The sequence below is a fragment of the Ambystoma mexicanum genome, chromosome 11 (assembly GCF_040938575.1).
Source record: "Ambystoma mexicanum isolate Mex_15411 chromosome 11, UKY_AmexF1_1, whole genome shotgun sequence".
Lineage (NCBI taxonomy): Eukaryota > Metazoa > Chordata > Amphibia > Caudata > Ambystomatidae > Ambystoma > Ambystoma mexicanum.
The window spans coordinates 1,344,498,950-1,344,518,654 of record NC_090934.1 but is presented as its reverse complement, the minus strand read 5'-3'; the positions used below and the strand labels follow the sequence as shown (position 1 = coordinate 1,344,518,654).

General features: G+C 43.4%; 3 protein-coding genes across 6 annotated transcripts in view; 2 read left to right on the top strand and 1 right to left on the bottom strand.

The window, feature by feature from the left end:
* PIGB (phosphatidylinositol glycan anchor biosynthesis class B) overlaps positions 1-15,769 on the bottom strand; it is a 706,437-nt gene extending 690,668 nt beyond the window's left edge. For both annotated transcript variants that reach the window (XM_069624862.1, XM_069624861.1), the window contains exon 1: positions 15,570-15,769. In XM_069624862.1, coding sequence (XP_069480963.1) covers positions 15,570-15,672 — 103 coding nt within the window. In that variant the 5' untranslated portion in view covers positions 15,673-15,769. The remainder of the gene's footprint in view (positions 1-15,569) is intronic.
* A 134-nt stretch (positions 15,770-15,903) lies between these two features.
* PIGBOS1 (PIGB opposite strand 1) overlaps positions 15,904-19,705 on the top strand; it is a 106,954-nt gene continuing 103,152 nt past the window's right edge. Inside the window, exon 1 of one of the 3 annotated variants that reach the window (XM_069624874.1) lies at positions 15,904-16,038. The gene's annotated coding sequence lies outside the window, so the exon portion shown is untranslated. Of the gene's footprint in view, positions 16,093-16,141; positions 16,269-19,705 lie in introns of those variants that run through there. The other 2 variants (XM_069624876.1, XM_069624877.1) reach the window with 2 other exon arrangements.
* The window catches only part of RAB27A (RAB27A, member RAS oncogene family), a 538,796-nt gene continuing 535,016 nt past the window's right edge, over positions 15,926-19,705 (top strand). Inside the window, exon 1 of the mRNA XM_069624865.1 lies at positions 15,926-16,038. The gene's annotated coding sequence lies outside the window, so the exon portion shown is untranslated. The remainder of the gene's footprint in view (positions 16,039-19,705) is intronic.

The window sequence follows — 19,705 nt, the reverse complement described above, 5'->3', positions numbered from 1 at the left end:
GAGCTAAGTTCGAGAATCGGGTATTGGTTAAACCCGATGTTACCCCCAAAGGAACAGATGCATCAGAACCTATGCAGATCGGGGGGGTTAAGGGACCCTTAACTCAAAAGGAAAGAGAAAGGAGACGACAGATGCAATTATGTCTGTACTGTGGGGCCTGAGCACATTTTCTATGGAATTGCCCTATAAAACCATCCAAGAAAGTAGTCGGAGTTGCTGTTAGAAATCAAACAGAGCCTGATTCGGGAAACGACCATGCCCGACAAGCGTAGAGGTCCGCTTGCCGAGCTTGAAGAAGGACCTCAGACCTCGCAACTAATCATACCAATGGTTCTTATTGACCCAAGGCAGCCATCACGTATGCACGCAGTAAGGGCATACGTCGATAGCGGGGCCGTAGGAAACTATATGGACCAAAAATTGGTTTCTAGGATGAATCTACCTCTCTGCAAAAAGACCACTTCGGATGTCATCGCCACAGTCGATGGAACTGAAATTGCCTCTGGGCCTGTAACTCATTCCACTACAGAGATGACATTGTTGGGTCAGGATGGGCATCGAGAGACTTGATTTAATCAAAGCCCCGCAGTTCCAAATAATACTGGGGATACCTTGGTTGGAAACACATAGTCCTTGTATTGATTGGTGAGAGAAGAGAATAACCTTCCCGGATTGTGCGCATACCTGTTACCCGGATCAAACCTTGGACAAAGGCCTGGCCACAGTCACCAATTCAGTTGTGCAGTTACCTCAGGAATACCAAGAATTCCAGGACGTTTTCCAAAAAGAACAGGCAAACACCTTACCACCACACAGATCATACGATTGTCAAATCAACCTCATACCCGGTGCGCAACCTCCTTGCAGCAGGATCTACGCCCTTACAGAACCCGAAAACCAACACCTACGACAATATTTGGACCAATACCTTGCTAATGGCTTCATTCGTCCATCCAAGTCCCCTGCATCCTCAGCTTTATTCTTCGTACCTAAAAAGAAAGGTGACCCGAGAACGTGTATAGACTACCGCGCATTAAATCAGATTACGGTGAAGAACCAATACCCATTGCCTCTGATCCCCGAATTACTAGACCAAGTAAAGGACGCTTGCATCTACACTAAATTAGATCTCCGAGGGGCATATCATCTGGTACGTGTATAGAAAGGCGACGAATGGAAGACTGCCTTATGTACCAAGTACGGATTGTTCCAATATCAGGTGTTGCCCTTCGGGTTGTGCAATGCACCAGCAGCCTTCCAGTATTTTATGAACGATGTCCTTCGTGAACTCATTGACGTCTGTGTTGTCGTATACATAGACGATATTCTAGTGTACTCCTCCTCAGAATCAGACCATGTTAAGCACTTTCGTGCAGTCCTCAAGAAACTACGTCAGCACAAGTTATATGCAAAATTGGAAAAATGTGTTTTTCATGCTACAGAAGTTGAATTCCTTGGATTTATCCTGACTTCAAAAGGAGTCCCTATGGACTCTCGAAAGGTGGATTCAATTTTCAAACGACCATCACCCAGTTCAGTTAAAGGGGTACAAAGCATGCTTGGATTTGCTAATTTCTACTGAAGATTTATTCCTGACTTCTCACATGTGGTACACCCCATCACAGCACTTTCACAAAAAAACAAACGCTTCTTGTGGACCGAAGAGGCTGAAAAGGCCTTCCAAGAGCTGAAATTGAAATTCATGTCGGCACCTGTCTTGAAGCATCCATGCCCCGAACTCCCATACGTAGTCGAAACCGATGCATCCAGTTTAGCCATGGGAGCTGTCCTGTCCCAGAAGGATCCTGAAACCGGTCAACTTCATCCAGTAGCATTTTGGTCCAGAATGTTCTCAGCCCCCGAGTTAAATTATGCGGTTACCGATAAAGAGTTATTAGCCATCAAATCCGCCTTCAAGGCTTGGTGGCATTAACTTATTTTTCTATATATCTATCTATATCTATTTCTATCCATCTATATATCGTTCAATATATCTATTATAATTTTCGGTCTTCCATCATCTCAGCTTGCCCCTCTTAAATCTATATACCACTCTGCCATTCGAACCCTCTGTCTCCTTACCTCCCGTGACTCCATTTCCTCTTCGCTCTCTCGACTAGGCTGGCTACCTTTCCACCTACAACTATAATTCCACTTTCTCTGCCTTGTTTTCAAATCCCTTCATTGTCTTGCCCCTCCTTATCTCGCCTCCCTTCTCTCCTTCTACTCCCCCTCTCGCTCCCTTCGTTCCGCTGACCACTTCCTTCTCTCTGTACCTCCTTCCCCCTGCGCTTCCTCCCGGTTCCGCTCTTTCCAACTTCTTGCTCCTCTGCATTGGAATCTCTCCCCCCCCTCTCAATCCGCTCTTCCACTACCCTCATCTCATTTCGCACTTCCCTTAAATCCTATCTCCTCCAATCCCCACCTTGAAGCCCCCCCTGCCCTCTCTACTCCCAGTCTTTCCCCTCTTCTAATCCCTCCCCTCCCTTACCACCTTCCCTTTCTATTTTACACTCTCTCTCCCTTCCTTCTACACTCACTCAATCCTTCCCCGCCCCTCCCTTTACTCTCCTGTTCCCACTCCACTTCTCCCCCCCTCTCAGTCAATTGCTCTTTGCACTGTTTTGTTGTTGAATAATTCAAGTTGCCACTTTGCTCACATTGTATTTTGTTGTTCCATTGTACAGCGCCTTGGTGTAAAGCGCTCTATCAATAAATCAATCAATCTTCTCGGTGCCAGGCACACCATTACTGTAATCACCGATCACATGAACCTGCAGTATTTAAAAATAGCTAAGGCCCAATCATCGCGTCAACTTCGATGGGCATTATTCCTCGCTGAATTCGATTTCGTGATCACTTATCGACCAGGTTGCAAGAATGGTAAGGCAGATGCCTCATCCCGAATAGGGATGGGAGAAGCATATTCAAACCCAGAACCGGTGCCTATAATTCCAGAACAAAGAATCCTTGGCGTAACTACTCTACAGACTTTAGAAGATATTCATTTAAAAATCCAACAACTCTTCGATTCAGCAGCCCTGAAGGATTGGGTGAAAAAGGGCCAAGATTATTCAGTCATCAATGACTTACCTTACTATCAAGGGTGTCAAGGAACTACAAGAACTAGTCCTCTCCAAATACCATGATGCTCTGATGGAAGGACACCCAGGTATTGCAAAGATTGAAGCTAAAATTAAAAGACAATTCTGGTGGCCAACCTGGCGAAAAGACGTAAAGTCATTTGTGCTGTCTTGTGTTATCTGCGCCCAAAACAAAAGTCAGAAGAAAAAAACCAGCCGGTCTTTTACAACCTTTGGATATTCCACCCACATCCTGGAACACTGTGTTTAGACTTTATTACAGATGAACCTCTGTGTAATGGGTTTAACACCATTCTAGTTATTGTTGATCTTTTTTCCAAGATGTCCCACTTTATTCCTTTAAAGGGATTACCTTCCGTTTCAATTTTGGCCAAGGAATTTCTTGAAAACATTGTTCGAATACATGGCTTCCCTTCCATATTGGTATCTGACCGAGGTAGTCAATTCATCTCACAATTTTGGAAGAAATGTTGTCAATTGGCGCAAATCGACATGAGATTATCTACCAGTCACCATCCCCAGACCGATGGTCAGACGGAGAGGACCAACCAGACTCTTGAACAATACCTATGTTGCATGCTACACCAGACCGAAAGCAATTGGAAGGATATATTATGGATTGCTGAATACGCATACAATAAGTCAAAACATTCAGGGACCGGACAAAGCCCCTTATATACCATATATGGACTTCATCCTCGAACCTCAGAACTCGATTCGCCCCAGCACTTCGAAATGCCGGTAGTGACCGATCTGCACTCTACTATTACACAAGCCTTTAAAGGAGGCAACTGAACATTTAAAACAAGCAAAAGAGAAATACAAGAAAAATGCTGATCAACATAGAAGTGACACTCCCCGATACCAGATCAAGTTTGGTTGGCTACAAAACACATACCTCTAAAAGGAACACAAACTTTTAATTCTAGATATTTGGGACCTTACACCATTAAAGCCATTATCAACCCGGTGGCCCTCAAATTAGAATTACCCTCTAATATGCGGATCCATCCTGCCTTTCATGTTTCACTTCTAAAACCAGTTCAACCCAGAACAAGATTAATCAAACCACCTGACCCCATCCTGATAGATGGAGGACCTGAATTTGAGGTAAAAAATATCCTAGACTCTAAGATGGTTAAATCAAAACTTTTTTATTTAATCGATTGGAAGTGTTACGGACCACAAGAAAGGTCATGGGAGCCCAGTGACCACGTTCATGCACCTCGGTTGGTGAAGAGATTCCATCGGAACTTCCCAGACAAACCAGGGCCCAGGGGGAAGAACAACCTTAGGAGGGGCTTTGGGGGGTGTGGGGAGGGCGGTCATGATGCCTACCCCCAGGCATCTGGACCTAGCCCATTAACCCCGGAAGCAGGCATCCAGACGTTTATTAAAACCTCAACAGCCCCGTCTAGGGGCTATCTGGGTTCAGCCCTGGCGCCTTAGGCGCCAGGCTCATAATAGAAATCAGTCCTGGCACCTAAGGCACCAGGCTCATAGTCATTACTTACCTCAGGCAGACCATGCTGCAATTGAATCCAGGCCAACGTGAAGCCTGGCAGGGACTATTTTACTACAGGGACTATTTTTTACTCGGGTGTGGTTCTAGGGACTTCTTACCTGGGACTACTTTTTGGGGCTATTTAAACCACGGCCGACCAGCAACACACGCTTCGCGGTATTCTGCATTTCAGCAGCGTAACGCTCACCGTGCCTGCAGCATCCTGTTTTCTGCCACGCCCGCCTCGAACCTGGACATCATCCTAGAAGAAAGGAAGAACAAGAACTTACCTTCTAATCTTCATCTGTTCCCGAACTTGCCGCACTTCCGAACTGGGAAAAAGACTTCAGAAATAAAAGCATTGCATCGCTTGCAGTAGCGCCCCGCCATACTTACCAGTCTTCATCTCCACGGTCCAGCGCTGCTGCCATCATTTCGTCGCTTTATCCATGGCACCTGGGAGAGACAAAGGATAACAAGGTGAGCCGGGTGCCAACAAAGACAGACAATCAAAACAACCATATTATACTCACCCGAGTTACCACCCTAGTCATCTTTCATCGGCATGCAACATCTTTAACGCCGCACCTGTGGGAGGAAAAGACACTTGTTAAAGACATTTTATTTATTTTTTACCAGACAGCGCTGGGTAATACAGACTCTTACCTGCGCGCAATCTGCAGCACTTCAGGTGAACTCCTCTTGGTTCAAGCTGCAAGACAAAAGGGGGAAAACGAGTGAATAACAGACAATTGAACTCTATAGACATTAAACTTACGGCTCCTTGCCACTTGCACGGAGACGAACACGTCTGGAACTCGCCCAAAATCTTCGAACCAGTGAAGCAACTGGAATTCTACGCGCCGCTGCATTCGGTGCAGGATGGAGAGCTCATCATTACAAACAATAAGGTGAGGGAGCAAAAGGGAATATCAGAGGTGCTTAAGTGAGTGTTTCCTCGCATCCACTGGGTGGCTAATTCCCTTCTCCTGCTTTTATGAAACTCCTTTTACGAATCAAGCAAACGAAGCTAGTAGGGCCGGTTCAGTCAGCCGTCTCAGCACTACGAATAACGCTGGTGGAGACCGTAGCAGTCCAGTTCCGTCGATGCCCCCGTGTGAACCAGATGAGCGTAACACAATAATGGTTTTAGCGTGAATTTCCCAAACCTTCCAATTTACTCCCATTTAAAATGTTCTCCTGTGCCAAGGCTGTTCTCATTTTTGATTTTACTTTGTTATGATATGGTGCATCTGATATCTGTCGATTAACATTGAGCCCCAAATATTTGTATTCATCCACCACAATGAGTGGAGTTTGTTGGAGAATCCATGATTTATGGATCTTCTTGGTTACATTAGGCAAGGCAGTAATCCACACTTTTGATTTGCTAGTGTTAATAGTCAATTTGTTCTGGACAACATAAGTGTCTAGTTGGTCCAGTAAAGCTTGCAGACCTCTGGGCGTTTTTGCCAAGGAATGGTAAACAGGCCCAACTGTTGGGAATCAGACTTGGCCTTGTTGAAGTCATTTGCAATGGCAGAGTTGAAAAAGCTAAATGAGGATGCCAAAAGACAACCCCGTTTGAGACCTCGATATGTGTTAATGGTACGTGTAAGTCTACCGTCAAGCGCGAGTCTCACCTGTATAGAGGTGTCCGTGTGAAACTCTTATCCAGTGTGTCAAATATGCAGGACAGTTAGCCTTTATCAATTTGTCAAATAGCATTTTCCTGCAAACCGAGTCAAACGCGGTTTCAAAATCAATAAAGGCCATAAAGAACAGCAGTTTTTTTCCCATTCTTGTTGTTTTATCGCATGTAGTACATGTAGATTTATGGCCGTCCCCAAGCAAGGCACAAACCCTAATTGAAAAGGGTTATTGATGTTATTATTACTAGACCATTTGTTGAAGTCATGTAGGACTAATCTTGCGAACAATTTTCCCGGCACATCAAGAATAGCCACTGGTCGATAGTTTTTTGGGGAATGCATATCCCCCTTTTTATAGATGGGGACTATTATTGATTTTTGCCATGCATGAGGTACTTTCTGGGTTTTTACTATTTGCGTGAAACTTACTTCAAGAATGCTCAACCAGAGTTCTGGTTGGGCCATCATCATTACATTAGATAGCCCATCCAGTCCTGGCGCTCTCGACGAACTGAGTTTCATGATGTCCATAAGAATGTCTTCCTGAAGTATCTTTAACTGAGAGGCACAGGTGGCCGGGACAGAGGGAGTAAGATTAGACCATGGAGTGTCTGCATACAGGGAGCTTAAGTACTCAACCCACACTTCTTCGGGAACTGCATTTTTGAATCGTAGAGTGCCTATCCACATATGCTGATTTAATGATGCCCCATATAAGAGCCGAGTTTTTAGATGTCAGAGTTTTTAGCATTACTTGGGCATCATTCAATTGCATTTTGGCTTTATGCTGTTTTAACCAGTTTGTAGATTTATTCTTAAGCTTTTTAGTTGCTCGAAGTTTATCTAACTCAGGCAGATTACTCAGGTAGCGAATATCAGCTTTCAGCTTGGTTTTCGCGTGTCTAATGCAGTTATCATAAACCTGAGAATGTATTTTTGTATGTTTTCTCGACACATGGCAAGGTGTTTTGAAGGTTTGCAATACAGCTAAATAGGCTCCGTCTACATACTCAACATTTGGGTATAAGGTGACGAGAGGGTAGGAGATGGATACGAACAGGTCATGCAATTTGACAGGTGATCAGTTGAAACGGTTGTCATTGGTAGTTAGCATAAGCTGATATCTATAAACATCAGCACAATCTCTGATCAAATTAAGGCCAGAACCAGGTAAATTCCAGAATATTATGGTCACTAATGTTTTGTTCCAGAACTTTAAAGGTCTTCATTTGAGCAAAGAGATTCTTATCAACATAGATGTAATCTATCAATGACGACTGCTTGCCTCTCCGCCGTATGTTTGGGTGGAATGTCATCAATAGTACAACCATTTGTCATTAGCAGCCCTCTCGATTTCATAAGATGTCCCCAGTGCTTACTTGCAGCATGATACTTCGAGCCTTCCCCCAAGATGCAATTCATATCGCCAGCGAATATTACAAAATCTATTAACACATCATTGGCCACTGTATCAAGACAATTTTCTAAATCTTTATAAAACAACTTTTCACTTACAGCCAAATGGTTCCAATGTAAGTTGAAACATGCAATGGACACAGATTTAGTTCTTATTTTTATAAGCTGCATGTGCTCATTTGGAGTTGACCACAGAGTTACAGTCAGGCCTGCCGAGGTTTTAGTTGCCACTAGCAAACCCACCATAGGATGACCTTTAGTCAAAAATTTGGCTGGAAGTAGGGTTATTTCGTGGTTGTCCCAAATGGAGGGGGTGGGGAGGAGACGTAAGCCAAAGTCGGCCAGCAAGGTGCATGATGAAGTAATAATGTGCTTATAGCCTTGGGTGTTCCAGGATGCCAATTTAAGCCTATGTCTTGGAGGCGTGTCACTTAGTTATAAGTTGCCAATATTTGCATTAGTTGATGGAAAAGTTATGGAACGAGTAGCTGCTTGGTTTGTGGTGGTGTATGAGACCATCAATGGCGTTGTGGCCCAGGCTCTGTCATTTTGAGGAACTTGAGCCCTACACATGTTTGGTTTGTGGATGGACGTTATCTCAATAAACTATAGAGGGGGAATCCCAATTGTTACTACAGAAGTAGTTACTCTACCTTTTATCAGGGGGGAGGTGATAGTATTAGACATGAGAGGTAGTTAGTTTTTATCAAGAGTTTACAGACATATTTCATTAAATGGCGCTGTAAAACAAATAATTAATTCAATTTTTAATATACATTTCTGTTAGAAAAACACATAATAGCTTAAAAAAAGCAGTCGGTCAGTCCCATTCACTTGACATAAAACAATTGTACGTTGTTTAAAAATACAGTTATGTTGTGACACTTAAACTAGGCCGTAGGGAAGTAGTGACTTCCGTCTATATGGCAAGACTTTGGTTCAGTGATCAGTCTGGGGAGCAGTAGCTATCTCAAACTGTTCACGGGACCTCGGTTCAGGTTTAGGTCATCATTCTAGTCCAAGTTCTAGATGGTAACACTCGACATTTTCCGATCTTAACACAATTTATAGAACTTTCTTCAGGAGTAGTGTCATATTCATATTCTAAAAAAACAACTTTAACAACAACCTTAGAGCGTGCTAAGATTGCGCATCTCTTGGGTGATGGAATTCTGTTGCTAGTGTTTAGTATTGAACCGGATTGTTCTTGCTGTCACTGTTGATAACAATAACGAATAAAAAGATGCAAGCTTTTACTGCTATTACTTCTTTTATGATAAAATAAATGTATCTAACATGACTAGGTTAAATGATTATCTAGTCTCGTTGGAGGTGAGTGGTTTTGAATAAGAGGTATTCCTGTTGTATGCAGGCATTAGTCTTCTAGGTCCGTAGTAAATGCTTCAAAAGGTCTAGTTGGATCTGCAAGTTAAATTTGCATAGATAGAAGATGCTGTTAGTCTGGCCTACCTTATCCTCCCACGGTGAATAGAGTGCAAATTCTAGTTGCTTACCTTCTGTGAAGGGGCAGTACTTCAAGGTGTTAGTGATATGTAGACCCAGGGTCTAGGGTATTAAGTTCTTAGACATGGCTCGGGTCATTTAGTGAAGACCGAGTGGTCCATCAATCTGCAAAAGTTAGATATTAACTATTGTGACCTCTAGTTGGAATTAAAAAAGGGGATAATTGAGAAAGAACCGCTTGTACGTGTGCTCACCTAGATGATATTTAAATAGCGGCTCATGCGACGGCAACCTGTTAGTTGCTTTCCACGATAGAGTAATCTTCAATCTTTAGTCCAGCTGTGCCGCCGTATATAGGTTTCTAAAGTGAGAGAAACATATATAATGACTGTTAGTCATTAGATGTGGCGTATTAAAGAAAGCCTATGTCTTTGGTGCAGCAACGCACCAGGAGTTCCTAGTTTAACATCTCTATCTGTAAAGAGATGTAGAATTACCTTCATTAGTTTGAATCCATATATGAGACCCGACACAATCAACCCCACACATTACGCGACGCTGTTTGGATATAACTGGCGGTCGCCTTCTGGGTGTGTGGATTTAAATAGGTTCTGTAGTCCTTTTTTTGTTTTTATAAAAGTTTTTATAAAAGTCGCTGTTACAATGCTAATCGCTAGGTCCCTTTGGTATATAGGGATAGTAAAAAAGGCCAGTTTATTACTAGTATAGGATGTTAGTGGTTTCTAAGAATGCGGTTAATGTAAAAAGTGGAACAGGAGAATACTGGCTTCTCCGATGAAAAAATACATACGCGAAATTTGCGAGGAAAGAAACGCTGGATATTAGGGCGTATCTTGTGAACAATTAGGCATCAAACCTTATGGGCTGAAATTAGGTGTTCTCTAAATATGCTAAACTAGAGATCCTCCAATTAATGTTGTGCTAGAACTGTTATGTGACAAGTACATTGGTAGCTACTGTTTCTTTTAGAAGGAAAAGAGTTACATTTTATGCCACTAGATAGATTCATTTAGCCCTATTTTGTCACTTTTTGTCAGAAAAATAAGTCTTTGCTTCTTTTTCCAGTAGTAGTTTTTTCTTGGTCAAAGGATCTTTGCCTTTGATCACGAGCAATACTGTCCATTTAAAGTCTTCACTAGAATTATTTTTTTCTAAGCAGTGTTTGACCATGGGTGCTAGTAGAGTTTTATTTCTGATACAACTTCTGTGTTCCATCATCCGGGTTTTTACTTTTCGGATAGTTTTACCTATGTAGTTTTTGCCACATGGGCAGGTGATCATATACATGACACGGTCCGAATTGCAATTCGTCATTGCACCCATGGGGTGGCAAGACCAATTTCTGTTTCTTTCGATTTTTTTGTGTATTTGCATACTGAACATTGTCCACATGGGTAGTGGCCGATAATGGGATTAAGGCCCCATATGTTGGTTAGATTATCTGGTACCGATGGGTTACCTCTAAATTTACTACTACTTACCTTATTTCCAATAGTAGTGGATTTTCTGTAGGCAAATAGAGGACAAGACAAATTGCTAGTGGATTGGTTGAAAATCTTCCATTGTTTACGAATAATATTAGTTATGGATAGACTCAGATTGGTGAAGGTATTCACACTAACTAGTCTGTCAGCTTGTGGTTTGATCACTTTATCTTCGAGTAAGGATTCTCGGTTATTATTAAACGCTCTTTTGGCTGCTTTCCGTATTAGTTTTTTTGGGTATTCTCGATTTCTCAATTTTTGGGAGAGGGTACTGGCCTGTTGTTCATATGCTTCTTTGGTGCTACTGTTTCTTTTTAGTCGCAGAAATTGACCATAAGGGAGGTTATTTTTCAAATGTTTGACATGGTGACTATGGTAATGCAGTATAGAATTTCATGTTTAGTAGCATAAAACCTAGTTGGTTTCTAACCATCTCCGACTTCATCCTGAGCTTTACCACTGATGCATCATAATGGTGTATGAATTCTATTTGCTCGAAATCTCCGGTAGTAATATCTTGTAAGCCCTCTATTGAAGTCATTAAATTCAACACTGAGGCTCTATTTAGCTCATATGTTCCAAAGTCTCCACTGCGACATTGCAATATTAAAGAAAAAAGCACAGGATGACTATTTTTAGGTGGACTCATTTTGTATTTATCTTGCTCTTTTCATAAAGAGATATTACCAGATGATTTTTAAACCACATGAATAACTGACTCGTTAGGTTTCATCTGTGCTGAAACTGGTAAAAATGTTGCGCTGCATCTGGGGTTCATTTGAGCGGTTCCACCTAGTTTGATCAGCATTTTTTGTGCCACTTTGGAGGTGGTCCTTAAAGTTTAAAGAAGTTGGAGCAAGAGGGCAAGACAAATTGTTTAATCGATTCATGTATCTCCTCGCTTCTTTCTTGCAAGGTTTTGAAACTCATCACTTGCCCATCAGTGGTTGTGTGTTGAGTTTTAGCCTGAACAACTACCGGTGGAAGAGACTCAGTGTCAATGGAGGGATTCACCTGAGCCTTATCGTCTTTTTGTATTACATCAACAAGGTTGGGCAGCGGAGCATATGACAAATTCAAAGTAGGCAGTTTAAGGGTTGGTTGGATTATTATTTCTGTTTTTCCCACTGCGTTTTTTCCCTTGGCCAGTGCTGCGTACTTTTTAACCACAGCTAGACTGGCTTGATGGGTTCTTCTATTTGGCAAAGTTAAGGAGCGAAAAAATTGATGTGTGCTTCTATTCTTATGTGCCTTGGGGAATTTGGTGTTTTTCGTTTTCTTTTCACCTTGTGGATTCTTTGTCGTGTCATTTGTTTGATGCAGAGAAGATGTTGTAAGAGGGTTTACTTGTGCCCTGTGGGAGAGAGCAGTTTGTGGAAGCTTGAAGCTTCTTATCCTCATGTGGTAATTTGTATTAATTTTTATTCAGATGTAATTCGTTCTCTCCAACATGACCAATCACACTAGGCCCTCTCTTATTATTCTTGTCAGGGCTTCCCGTTGTAGAACAGTTTGTTGTTTCTCCCGCTTTCCCTGGGGTGATCAAGATAATATCATCTTGGTCACTCCGAACACTTTTTTGTGGTTTTTGTGTAGGGTATAGGATCCAAGGGTCCGTTATGGAGGACATGTGGCTCATTACGGGCACTGTTTTGTTTTATTTCAAGTGGTTCTCTTAGTAAAATATTCTGGTTGACAAGATGCGAGTTCAAGCTCTGAGAGTTTCGCTAATGAAAATAACGCACTGTTCATTGCTTGCAATGATATCTCAGCTAACACTACAGGTGAAGAGGCAGCCACCTCTTGTGACAGATTAGGCTGAGTGAGTAGTTTTCTCGGAGTGGGAGAGTTCTGAAGAGCCAGCTGGAGATTGTGTAAACATTATAGGGGATTGAGATAAGGAGTTATGGCTCAGTGAGTGTTTCTGGAGGGCTGAGGGGAAAAATTGCAGGGGTGAGTATTTATAGTGCTCGGAGCTATTGCTCCTTCTTCCATTATATCCTGCTCACGTGCGTGTGCCTGGGGTTCTACTATAGAGCACAAAGAAGATTGTGGTTGATTGAGTGTCCCGTGCACCTGAGTTCGCACTTTAACAAGGTCAGTTGTTGGCTGGGCAAAATCGGCCAACAAATCTGGCTCGGAGAAAGCTGCCAGCAAGGAATCCGAAGGCGCATATAAGTCAACATGCATTACTTCCACAAGCGGGAGTTGGTTTACTTATGCAATTTGGATGGAAGAATTCTCTTCTAGTGACATGCGAGCGCATACCCCTGGCACGTCAGAAAACACTGGTTTATCAGGATAACATTTCCTGATGTCTGTTGTGAGAGACACAGAACGTGCATTCGTTTGTAATTTAACATGCTGTGTGGAGTTCGTTTTATTTATGGGTCTATTGGGCGTTTCATGTGTCTTTGCAATGGTTTGCGCCATCTTAGACGGTGAAGGCATTCCTGTCTTCAGCGTAAACAGCTTAACCATTCAATTTTCTAAGAAAAAAAAACTTGTTTCACTAAGGTTGTAAAAGACCCGCTTTTATAATATTTTTAAATTTAAAAACTCAATCCGTAACAGTTTCGACAATTTATCAACTGATACCAATAAAAACGTAAATATAGATCACTTAATTGAGGCGTTATAAGTAAACACACAAGTCAGCCACCTCTCATCTCACCCTCTCAGCCCTTTGTCAATGCCCTTCATGAATGTGCATGCGTACTGGCTGATAAGGGATTCTGGGAGGGGGGAGGAGTAGCCAAGCCACTACAGGGTAAAACAAAACACACTGTTAGACTACAGCACAGAACGTTGTGAACAGAATGTTGTGTTAGTTATTCAAAGTTCCAATATTTGCTGTGGCTGTAATACCGTGGTGCTTGAAGTCCTTAAGCAATGTCTGCATGAAAATCACAGCAATTCAGGAAGTCAGCAGATAGACAGTCTCCAGCCGTATCAGCCCTTTGACAATGCCCTTCGTGAATGCGCGCCTAGCCGATGTGGCACCATGTGCCTTTGGGTGTGGTTTGCCAGCTCTTTGAACTGTGCTATCAACTGTCCTGAACTGATACTAGTGCAAGTTTGAACTGGTTTTCCTGCAGCCCTGCAAATGCTTAAAGAGGACTCAGTAAATATGTATTTTGATGCTGTGAGCCTGCATATCATTTACATGCTTAAAGTGGTCAGAATAAAGATATTTATGTCAAGATGTGTTGCTGCAGTTCGCCAGCACGCTTTATATGGTGCCAGAAGCTGACAATGGTGTAATTTGGTGGTTGAGGTTTCCGTTCTCCAATGGTGAATAAAGTTTCCCTCTGAATGTGGTGGACCAGCCGTCCACCAGCCCGACTATCACCCTTATGTGTATAGATTGCTCAATATATGTTTTGTATTTTCCACAGTCTTAGTCCCAATGTATGTGGTTATTGTTTGATCTATGATTCTCAAGTAGTTTGTAGCTGTTGATTTGATGTCCAGTAATATTTGTCTTTGCTTTATTTTTTATGAAAAAGGAGTGTGGTGTGCACCCCTTTAAGAAATGATGAGTTCCTGCTGAGGGCTCATGCAGGGTCACTTGTCTTTGCATCATGTGATTAACCCAATAAAAGGGACGAGCGGTTTCCCGCTTCTTAGTCTCAACTGGGAGAGCCACATCGAGAATACTCTGCAGAATGCAACAGAAAAGATGGCCGCACTGTACCCATTCCTGAAGACCAAGTCCATGCACCCCCAGACAAAGATCAATGTCTACAAGGTGATCATCAGACCAACCCTGATGTATGCCTCCCCAGCATGGATGACCTGCCATGAGCGACACCTGAAGAGTCTTCAGATAGTCCAGAACAAGGCCCTGCGGATATCTTCTGGAGCTCCAATCTTCACTAGGATAGCAGACCTTCACAGAGACCAGTACATCGATCTATTGGACGAACATCTAGCGAAGCTGAGTAAGAACTTCTGCCAAGGACTGGCTCAGAACCCGAATCCTCTGATCAGAAGACTCACTGCAAACCCCTTCGACCGCTACCCATCACTGCGAAGACCCTGTGAAACCAGCCCTACTGTGACAAGACCACACAGACCAAGAAGAACACTAACCAACGACTACAAACTCAACCCGAGAAAATGGAGTAATGGGGCCCAAGCCTCGGTATCCAAAATCACAGCTGATGGATAAACATCTATTAGTAAGAAGAAGCGCCACCGCTTGTTAGCCAACTCCACCAAACTCCTGCCTGCTGTGTTATTCCACGCTAAGTCAGCGTGGCCTTCCAGGCAGAGCCCCTGCATGGCAACTCTGTTCCTGTGTCCCTGCGGCAGAGCCCCTGCATGGCAACTCTGTCTCCCCTGCAGGATAACGCTGTGTGAGCAAAGCCATACAGATCCCACCACATATTGATGCCTCCAGATACTTGTGTGTGCCCTGGGTACACCCAGGCCACGATCCAGTCATGTGACCACGACTGCCACTTAAGTCTGTGTGACCACGGCCAACAGGGTGATGTGTCAGCTAGGTGCCCCCAGCAAACACTTGGCCTGGCCCGTGAGCCAGCCCACAACTGTGCTTGTAGATAAGTCTGCTCGGTGACCCCCAGCGATGGTCAGACTACCCTGCGTGACCGCAGGATCAGTCATAACATGTGTAGCAGCCATACTATGCACTTTGAGAGTTGTCGGCAAGGCTACGTATCTTTCTGAAGCACGCACATTGTGTGAGGGTGTGTGAAAGGGGGGGAGGTAGAAGGGGGCCATACAAGTAACCCTCGAACCCACTGCGAAAGGTTAGCATTTATGAATCTGCCCGAAGACATGTGTGAGTGCTTATTGTCACAGTGGCCCATGCAAAATCTAACATATAGAAGTGCCCCCCAAAATCACGTGGAGACCATTCACTCGTTTACTCACTGCCCCAAACGTTCCACGTTACCTGTTCCTAGTCGCACTCCAGGGTCCTCTGTCCTATAAAGCACGGATTTCCTCTTCCTTAACCGCACTTGCTGAGTTCCCCTCCGCAAAGCGAAGGTCATCATATCGCTTATGTAAAGAAGAAAGTGGAGTGCAGATCATGGACCCACGTTGCTTTGTTGTACTTCCTTGTTGTGGTGCATTTGCGCAGGCGCAAATCTGTCTCTGAGAAATCGAGCGAATCAAATGGTGAGATATAGAAATGGGACTGTGTGGGAGATAACCACCCGGCGTCCTTTTGGAACGGGAACAACATGCCTTCTTCTATCTGTATTACGGATGGAGTTTAGTTACGATGCCTGATTCAGTATGTCTGAATTATGTCAGACATAGTAGGTCGACAAGCTGCCATAGGACTAAGGAGGGGTGCAAGCTGGACTTTATGAAAGGACGAAGCAAAGCCACATCTAGAAAAGTGCGACGGACAGACAGTAAGAGAGTGCGCGTTAACCGTAGACATGGCGACGACGGTCACCTTGAGCTGGGTCAATTTTTATTTATTTATTTTTAATTTTTGAGTTGTCAGAATCCTGCACACGGGAAGTGAAGCTTTTGGCGCCGTACTGTTCCGATACACGTTTCAGATTCTGAAGTGAACTTGAAGTATCAGATGAGAGTGAAAGGCAATTCCCAAGTGTGCTAATGAGGCGGTTACTTACCGGTAATCCTTATTCCTCGTCACAGCATTTAACTTGTGCAATCCCAACCCCCCACTTCTGGAATCTATTGCAACTTTTTCGTTTAACATAAATCACCAACCCCTCTCCACAGTGAACATAATCATAACTCCCCCACAATATGTAATTTTTTATTTTCCTGGCTTCTCTTTATTTATTCATTTGTTAGGCGCTTATATAACACGTACAGCACCCACATGGCAACAGGAGATAAAATGGGATTGAAAAAGCAATGTATGCATAAGAGGCAAACTTGATATGCCTTGTGAGTATTCAGACATAGCCCGGAACCATTTGTGTGACAAAGGCAGGTGAAAACACTGATTTAGCTTTTGGCGGTCGAAAGCCCATTGAAATGAATTGGCGAACAGGAGGCTTAGCGGTAGATTCGGCTCTTTACAGGCATAGCTCTCAACTCACACGCTTTTGGCGGGTGTCATCCGCCTTGTAAACAGCTGACTCACCCGCCAAGCCCTCTGCACACCCATTGGTTTCTTTCAATGGGCCTCTCACCCGCCAAAAATAAAATCGGGTGTTTTCACCCGCCTTTGCAACATAAATAGTTGAGAGCTTTGTACAGGGCGGGTGACACCCGCCAAAAGCGTGTGAGTTGAGAGCTATGATTCAGAACATGCAAGTGCAGAGAGAAAAGGGGGGAAGAGGGAGTGGGGTTAAGTGCTGGAGTGTCCGTGTTCGTGGGTGCTAGGGAGCGTCTGAAATAATTGCAGGCCTACAATGGTGTAGGCCACTGGGTGCTGAAGCAAGTGCTGTATGTGACCAGACGCTCAGTCGATTGGGTGTGGGAGGCCAGGTCCCCAAGGACACATAAGGGCCATGGTCACCAGTCACAGCGACTTGTGAGGTTAGCAGATGAGGGAAGGAGGAAGTGAAAAGTTAAAGTATTGAGTAGCTTCCGGAATTGGAGGTCGGCTCAAGACAAAGAGAAATGGGGAGGGTGTAACACAAGAGGCAACCAACAGAAGCAAGAGATCGTCCTCCAGCCCTCTGTTTAGCTAAACGCTTCACACAAAGAGTTCGTTCTGGAGGAGCGTAGAGGTCTGGAAGGAGAATATTTAGTAAAAGCAAAGTGCAGATATAGCAGCAAGCTGGTGGGTGGGCAGGCCACTTACTGCTCCCCTCCCCTAACCCATCCCCTTGCTGATCTTGGAGGAGCACCTGTGATGTCATTTCACCAAAATGCCTGGGGTAGCAGAATTGACATCACACGACCCTTGACCTTTGACATCATAGGAAGTGATCTAATTTCACCGCACCCTAAAGTGACATCAAAGGAAGCAATGGAAAACAACCTTTTATCCCCTGACAAAACAGGAAGTGGCATCAATATGGTTACGATATCAGTATAATATGATATCCATTACATACAAGAATGTATCACCATGTGTATCGTTATTATCAATGTGTATAGGCTCGTATTACCAAATTACTGTGAATGCAAGCAGACGACCAACGCCAAATGATAATGATGTGTTATTATATACCACTTACACTTAAATGCTTTATATAGAAGAAATATTCATACAATATCACCCAACCTGTGTTGGTATTCGTTTATCAACCTCAGAAGGCTGAAAGGCTGAGTTGAGGTGTTTAAGAACAGACTAAATCAAGTGACTAACCCCCGGAAGTGTGCCTGAAATAAAACTTTAATGAGTCTAGCAATTATTGTATAGAATTCCAGAAAGAAATGATTTGTTATTCCTATTCTTTGTTATTTAGCGTCACTGTTCAAAGTGCTACACTCGTGGAGCCCCCTGTTTTTTCTTAAGATCCATGAACAAACACCCCAGAAACAACGAGCCACATGTTGCTGGCCACAGCCTAGGAGCTTACATTAAAAAAAATAAACATAAATATATATGGTTTCTTTTTTTAATATTTAATTTTTTTAGGGGTAGCAAGGGAGACCTCAGGGGTCACAACTACGACCCCCCACTGACATCCCTGCCCTTCACTGTGCACTCCGGATTGGGCTAGTGGGTGTATCAGGGTTGGGCTGGCGGCCTCCCAGGCTCTTCTTAAAGGGTTGACCATCAACAAGAAGCTACTGCAAGTGACATCCGACGTGTAGAAGAAACAAGTGAAAATAAGAGGAACCTAAACGGACTTAATTTGTGACTCTCCACACTCGATAATCAGAAAGCCTGCTTGCAGAGTCTGATCATAGCTCTCCTTCCTAGCAAGTAACCACTGGGGGGGTGTTCCTGGCATTTCACAGAACTTCAGAATACCAGTGTACCGGTGGCGATGCAGCACTGCAGCTCAGCCTTAGGGAAGTATAGATCAGGGGCCTCCGACCTGGCAGGGGGGGCGCAACAGAATTGGCAAGTGTCTGACCCGGCGGGAGCGTGCCTGAATTGCCTGCAATACATTGAAGGAGGAGAAGCTGTGCTAGCCTGTAGGGAAGAGTTCAGTCTTTGCTTCATTTTGTACAACCTCCGGACTCCGGGTTAACGCTCAATCCGTCTCGGCTCTCATTTTGCGTCGCGTTCATCACATCCAGAGCGCCGCTGTCCAAGTTGGTACCCTCAAACTCTGGGAGCAATGTGACACCAGTACATTTTCATGAATACAGGAAGGGGTCTGCCTATTCCTGCATTTCCTACAGTTCCATCATTCAATCACTACAAAGATCACAAGGAAAAGCCCCTGTAATCAGCAATGTACTACAATGTGCTGTCTGAGAGCATAGGTCTCCCCCAAAGTCAAGCACATGAAGTTCTTATATATGGAAAGGAAAATGTAAAGAAAAACTGAAAAGGATATCAATAAGTTGGTATCTAGTCAATTCATTTAAACCCATTCCATCAACATTTTTCCATCTAATGCATCTTTTGGGGGGGGGGGGTAAAGGGTTAATTTTTATTCAGGTGCATTTTAAACGGTAAAAAACAGAGGTTGGGGGGACCCCCCACAAAAATAAAAAAATAAATAAAAAAATGCATTAGATGGACATTTTTTAGATGGAAATATTTAGATGGAATGACATTAGATGCAATGGTTTTAGATGAAATGACCATAAACCCAATAAGTCTAATAGAAATCTGAAACTGCTGTGTTTATGATTAAACAGAGATCTTAAGGTATTCAAGGTACGAAATCTAATGTAGTCATGAATTGATGCCAAGTTGCTAACACAAGTAATTTTCTGGTACCGATTCCAGCACTATCCAGCACTTTATGAAATCAACGCTTTGCTTTAATGGAGGTAGTGCTGCAACAAAAGAATTTGCCACCTATATAGCAGTTGCTGAAAGGTGTTAAAACAACCTTAGCTTATCCACTGCTGTAGTGTGGATGTTCAGGTTCTGCTATTACTTGCAACTAAGCCCCTCAGTTCCAAGTGCATTCAAGTCAGGGCTATAGCACTGGAGGGGTGATGTAGTGTGCATGTGTGTAG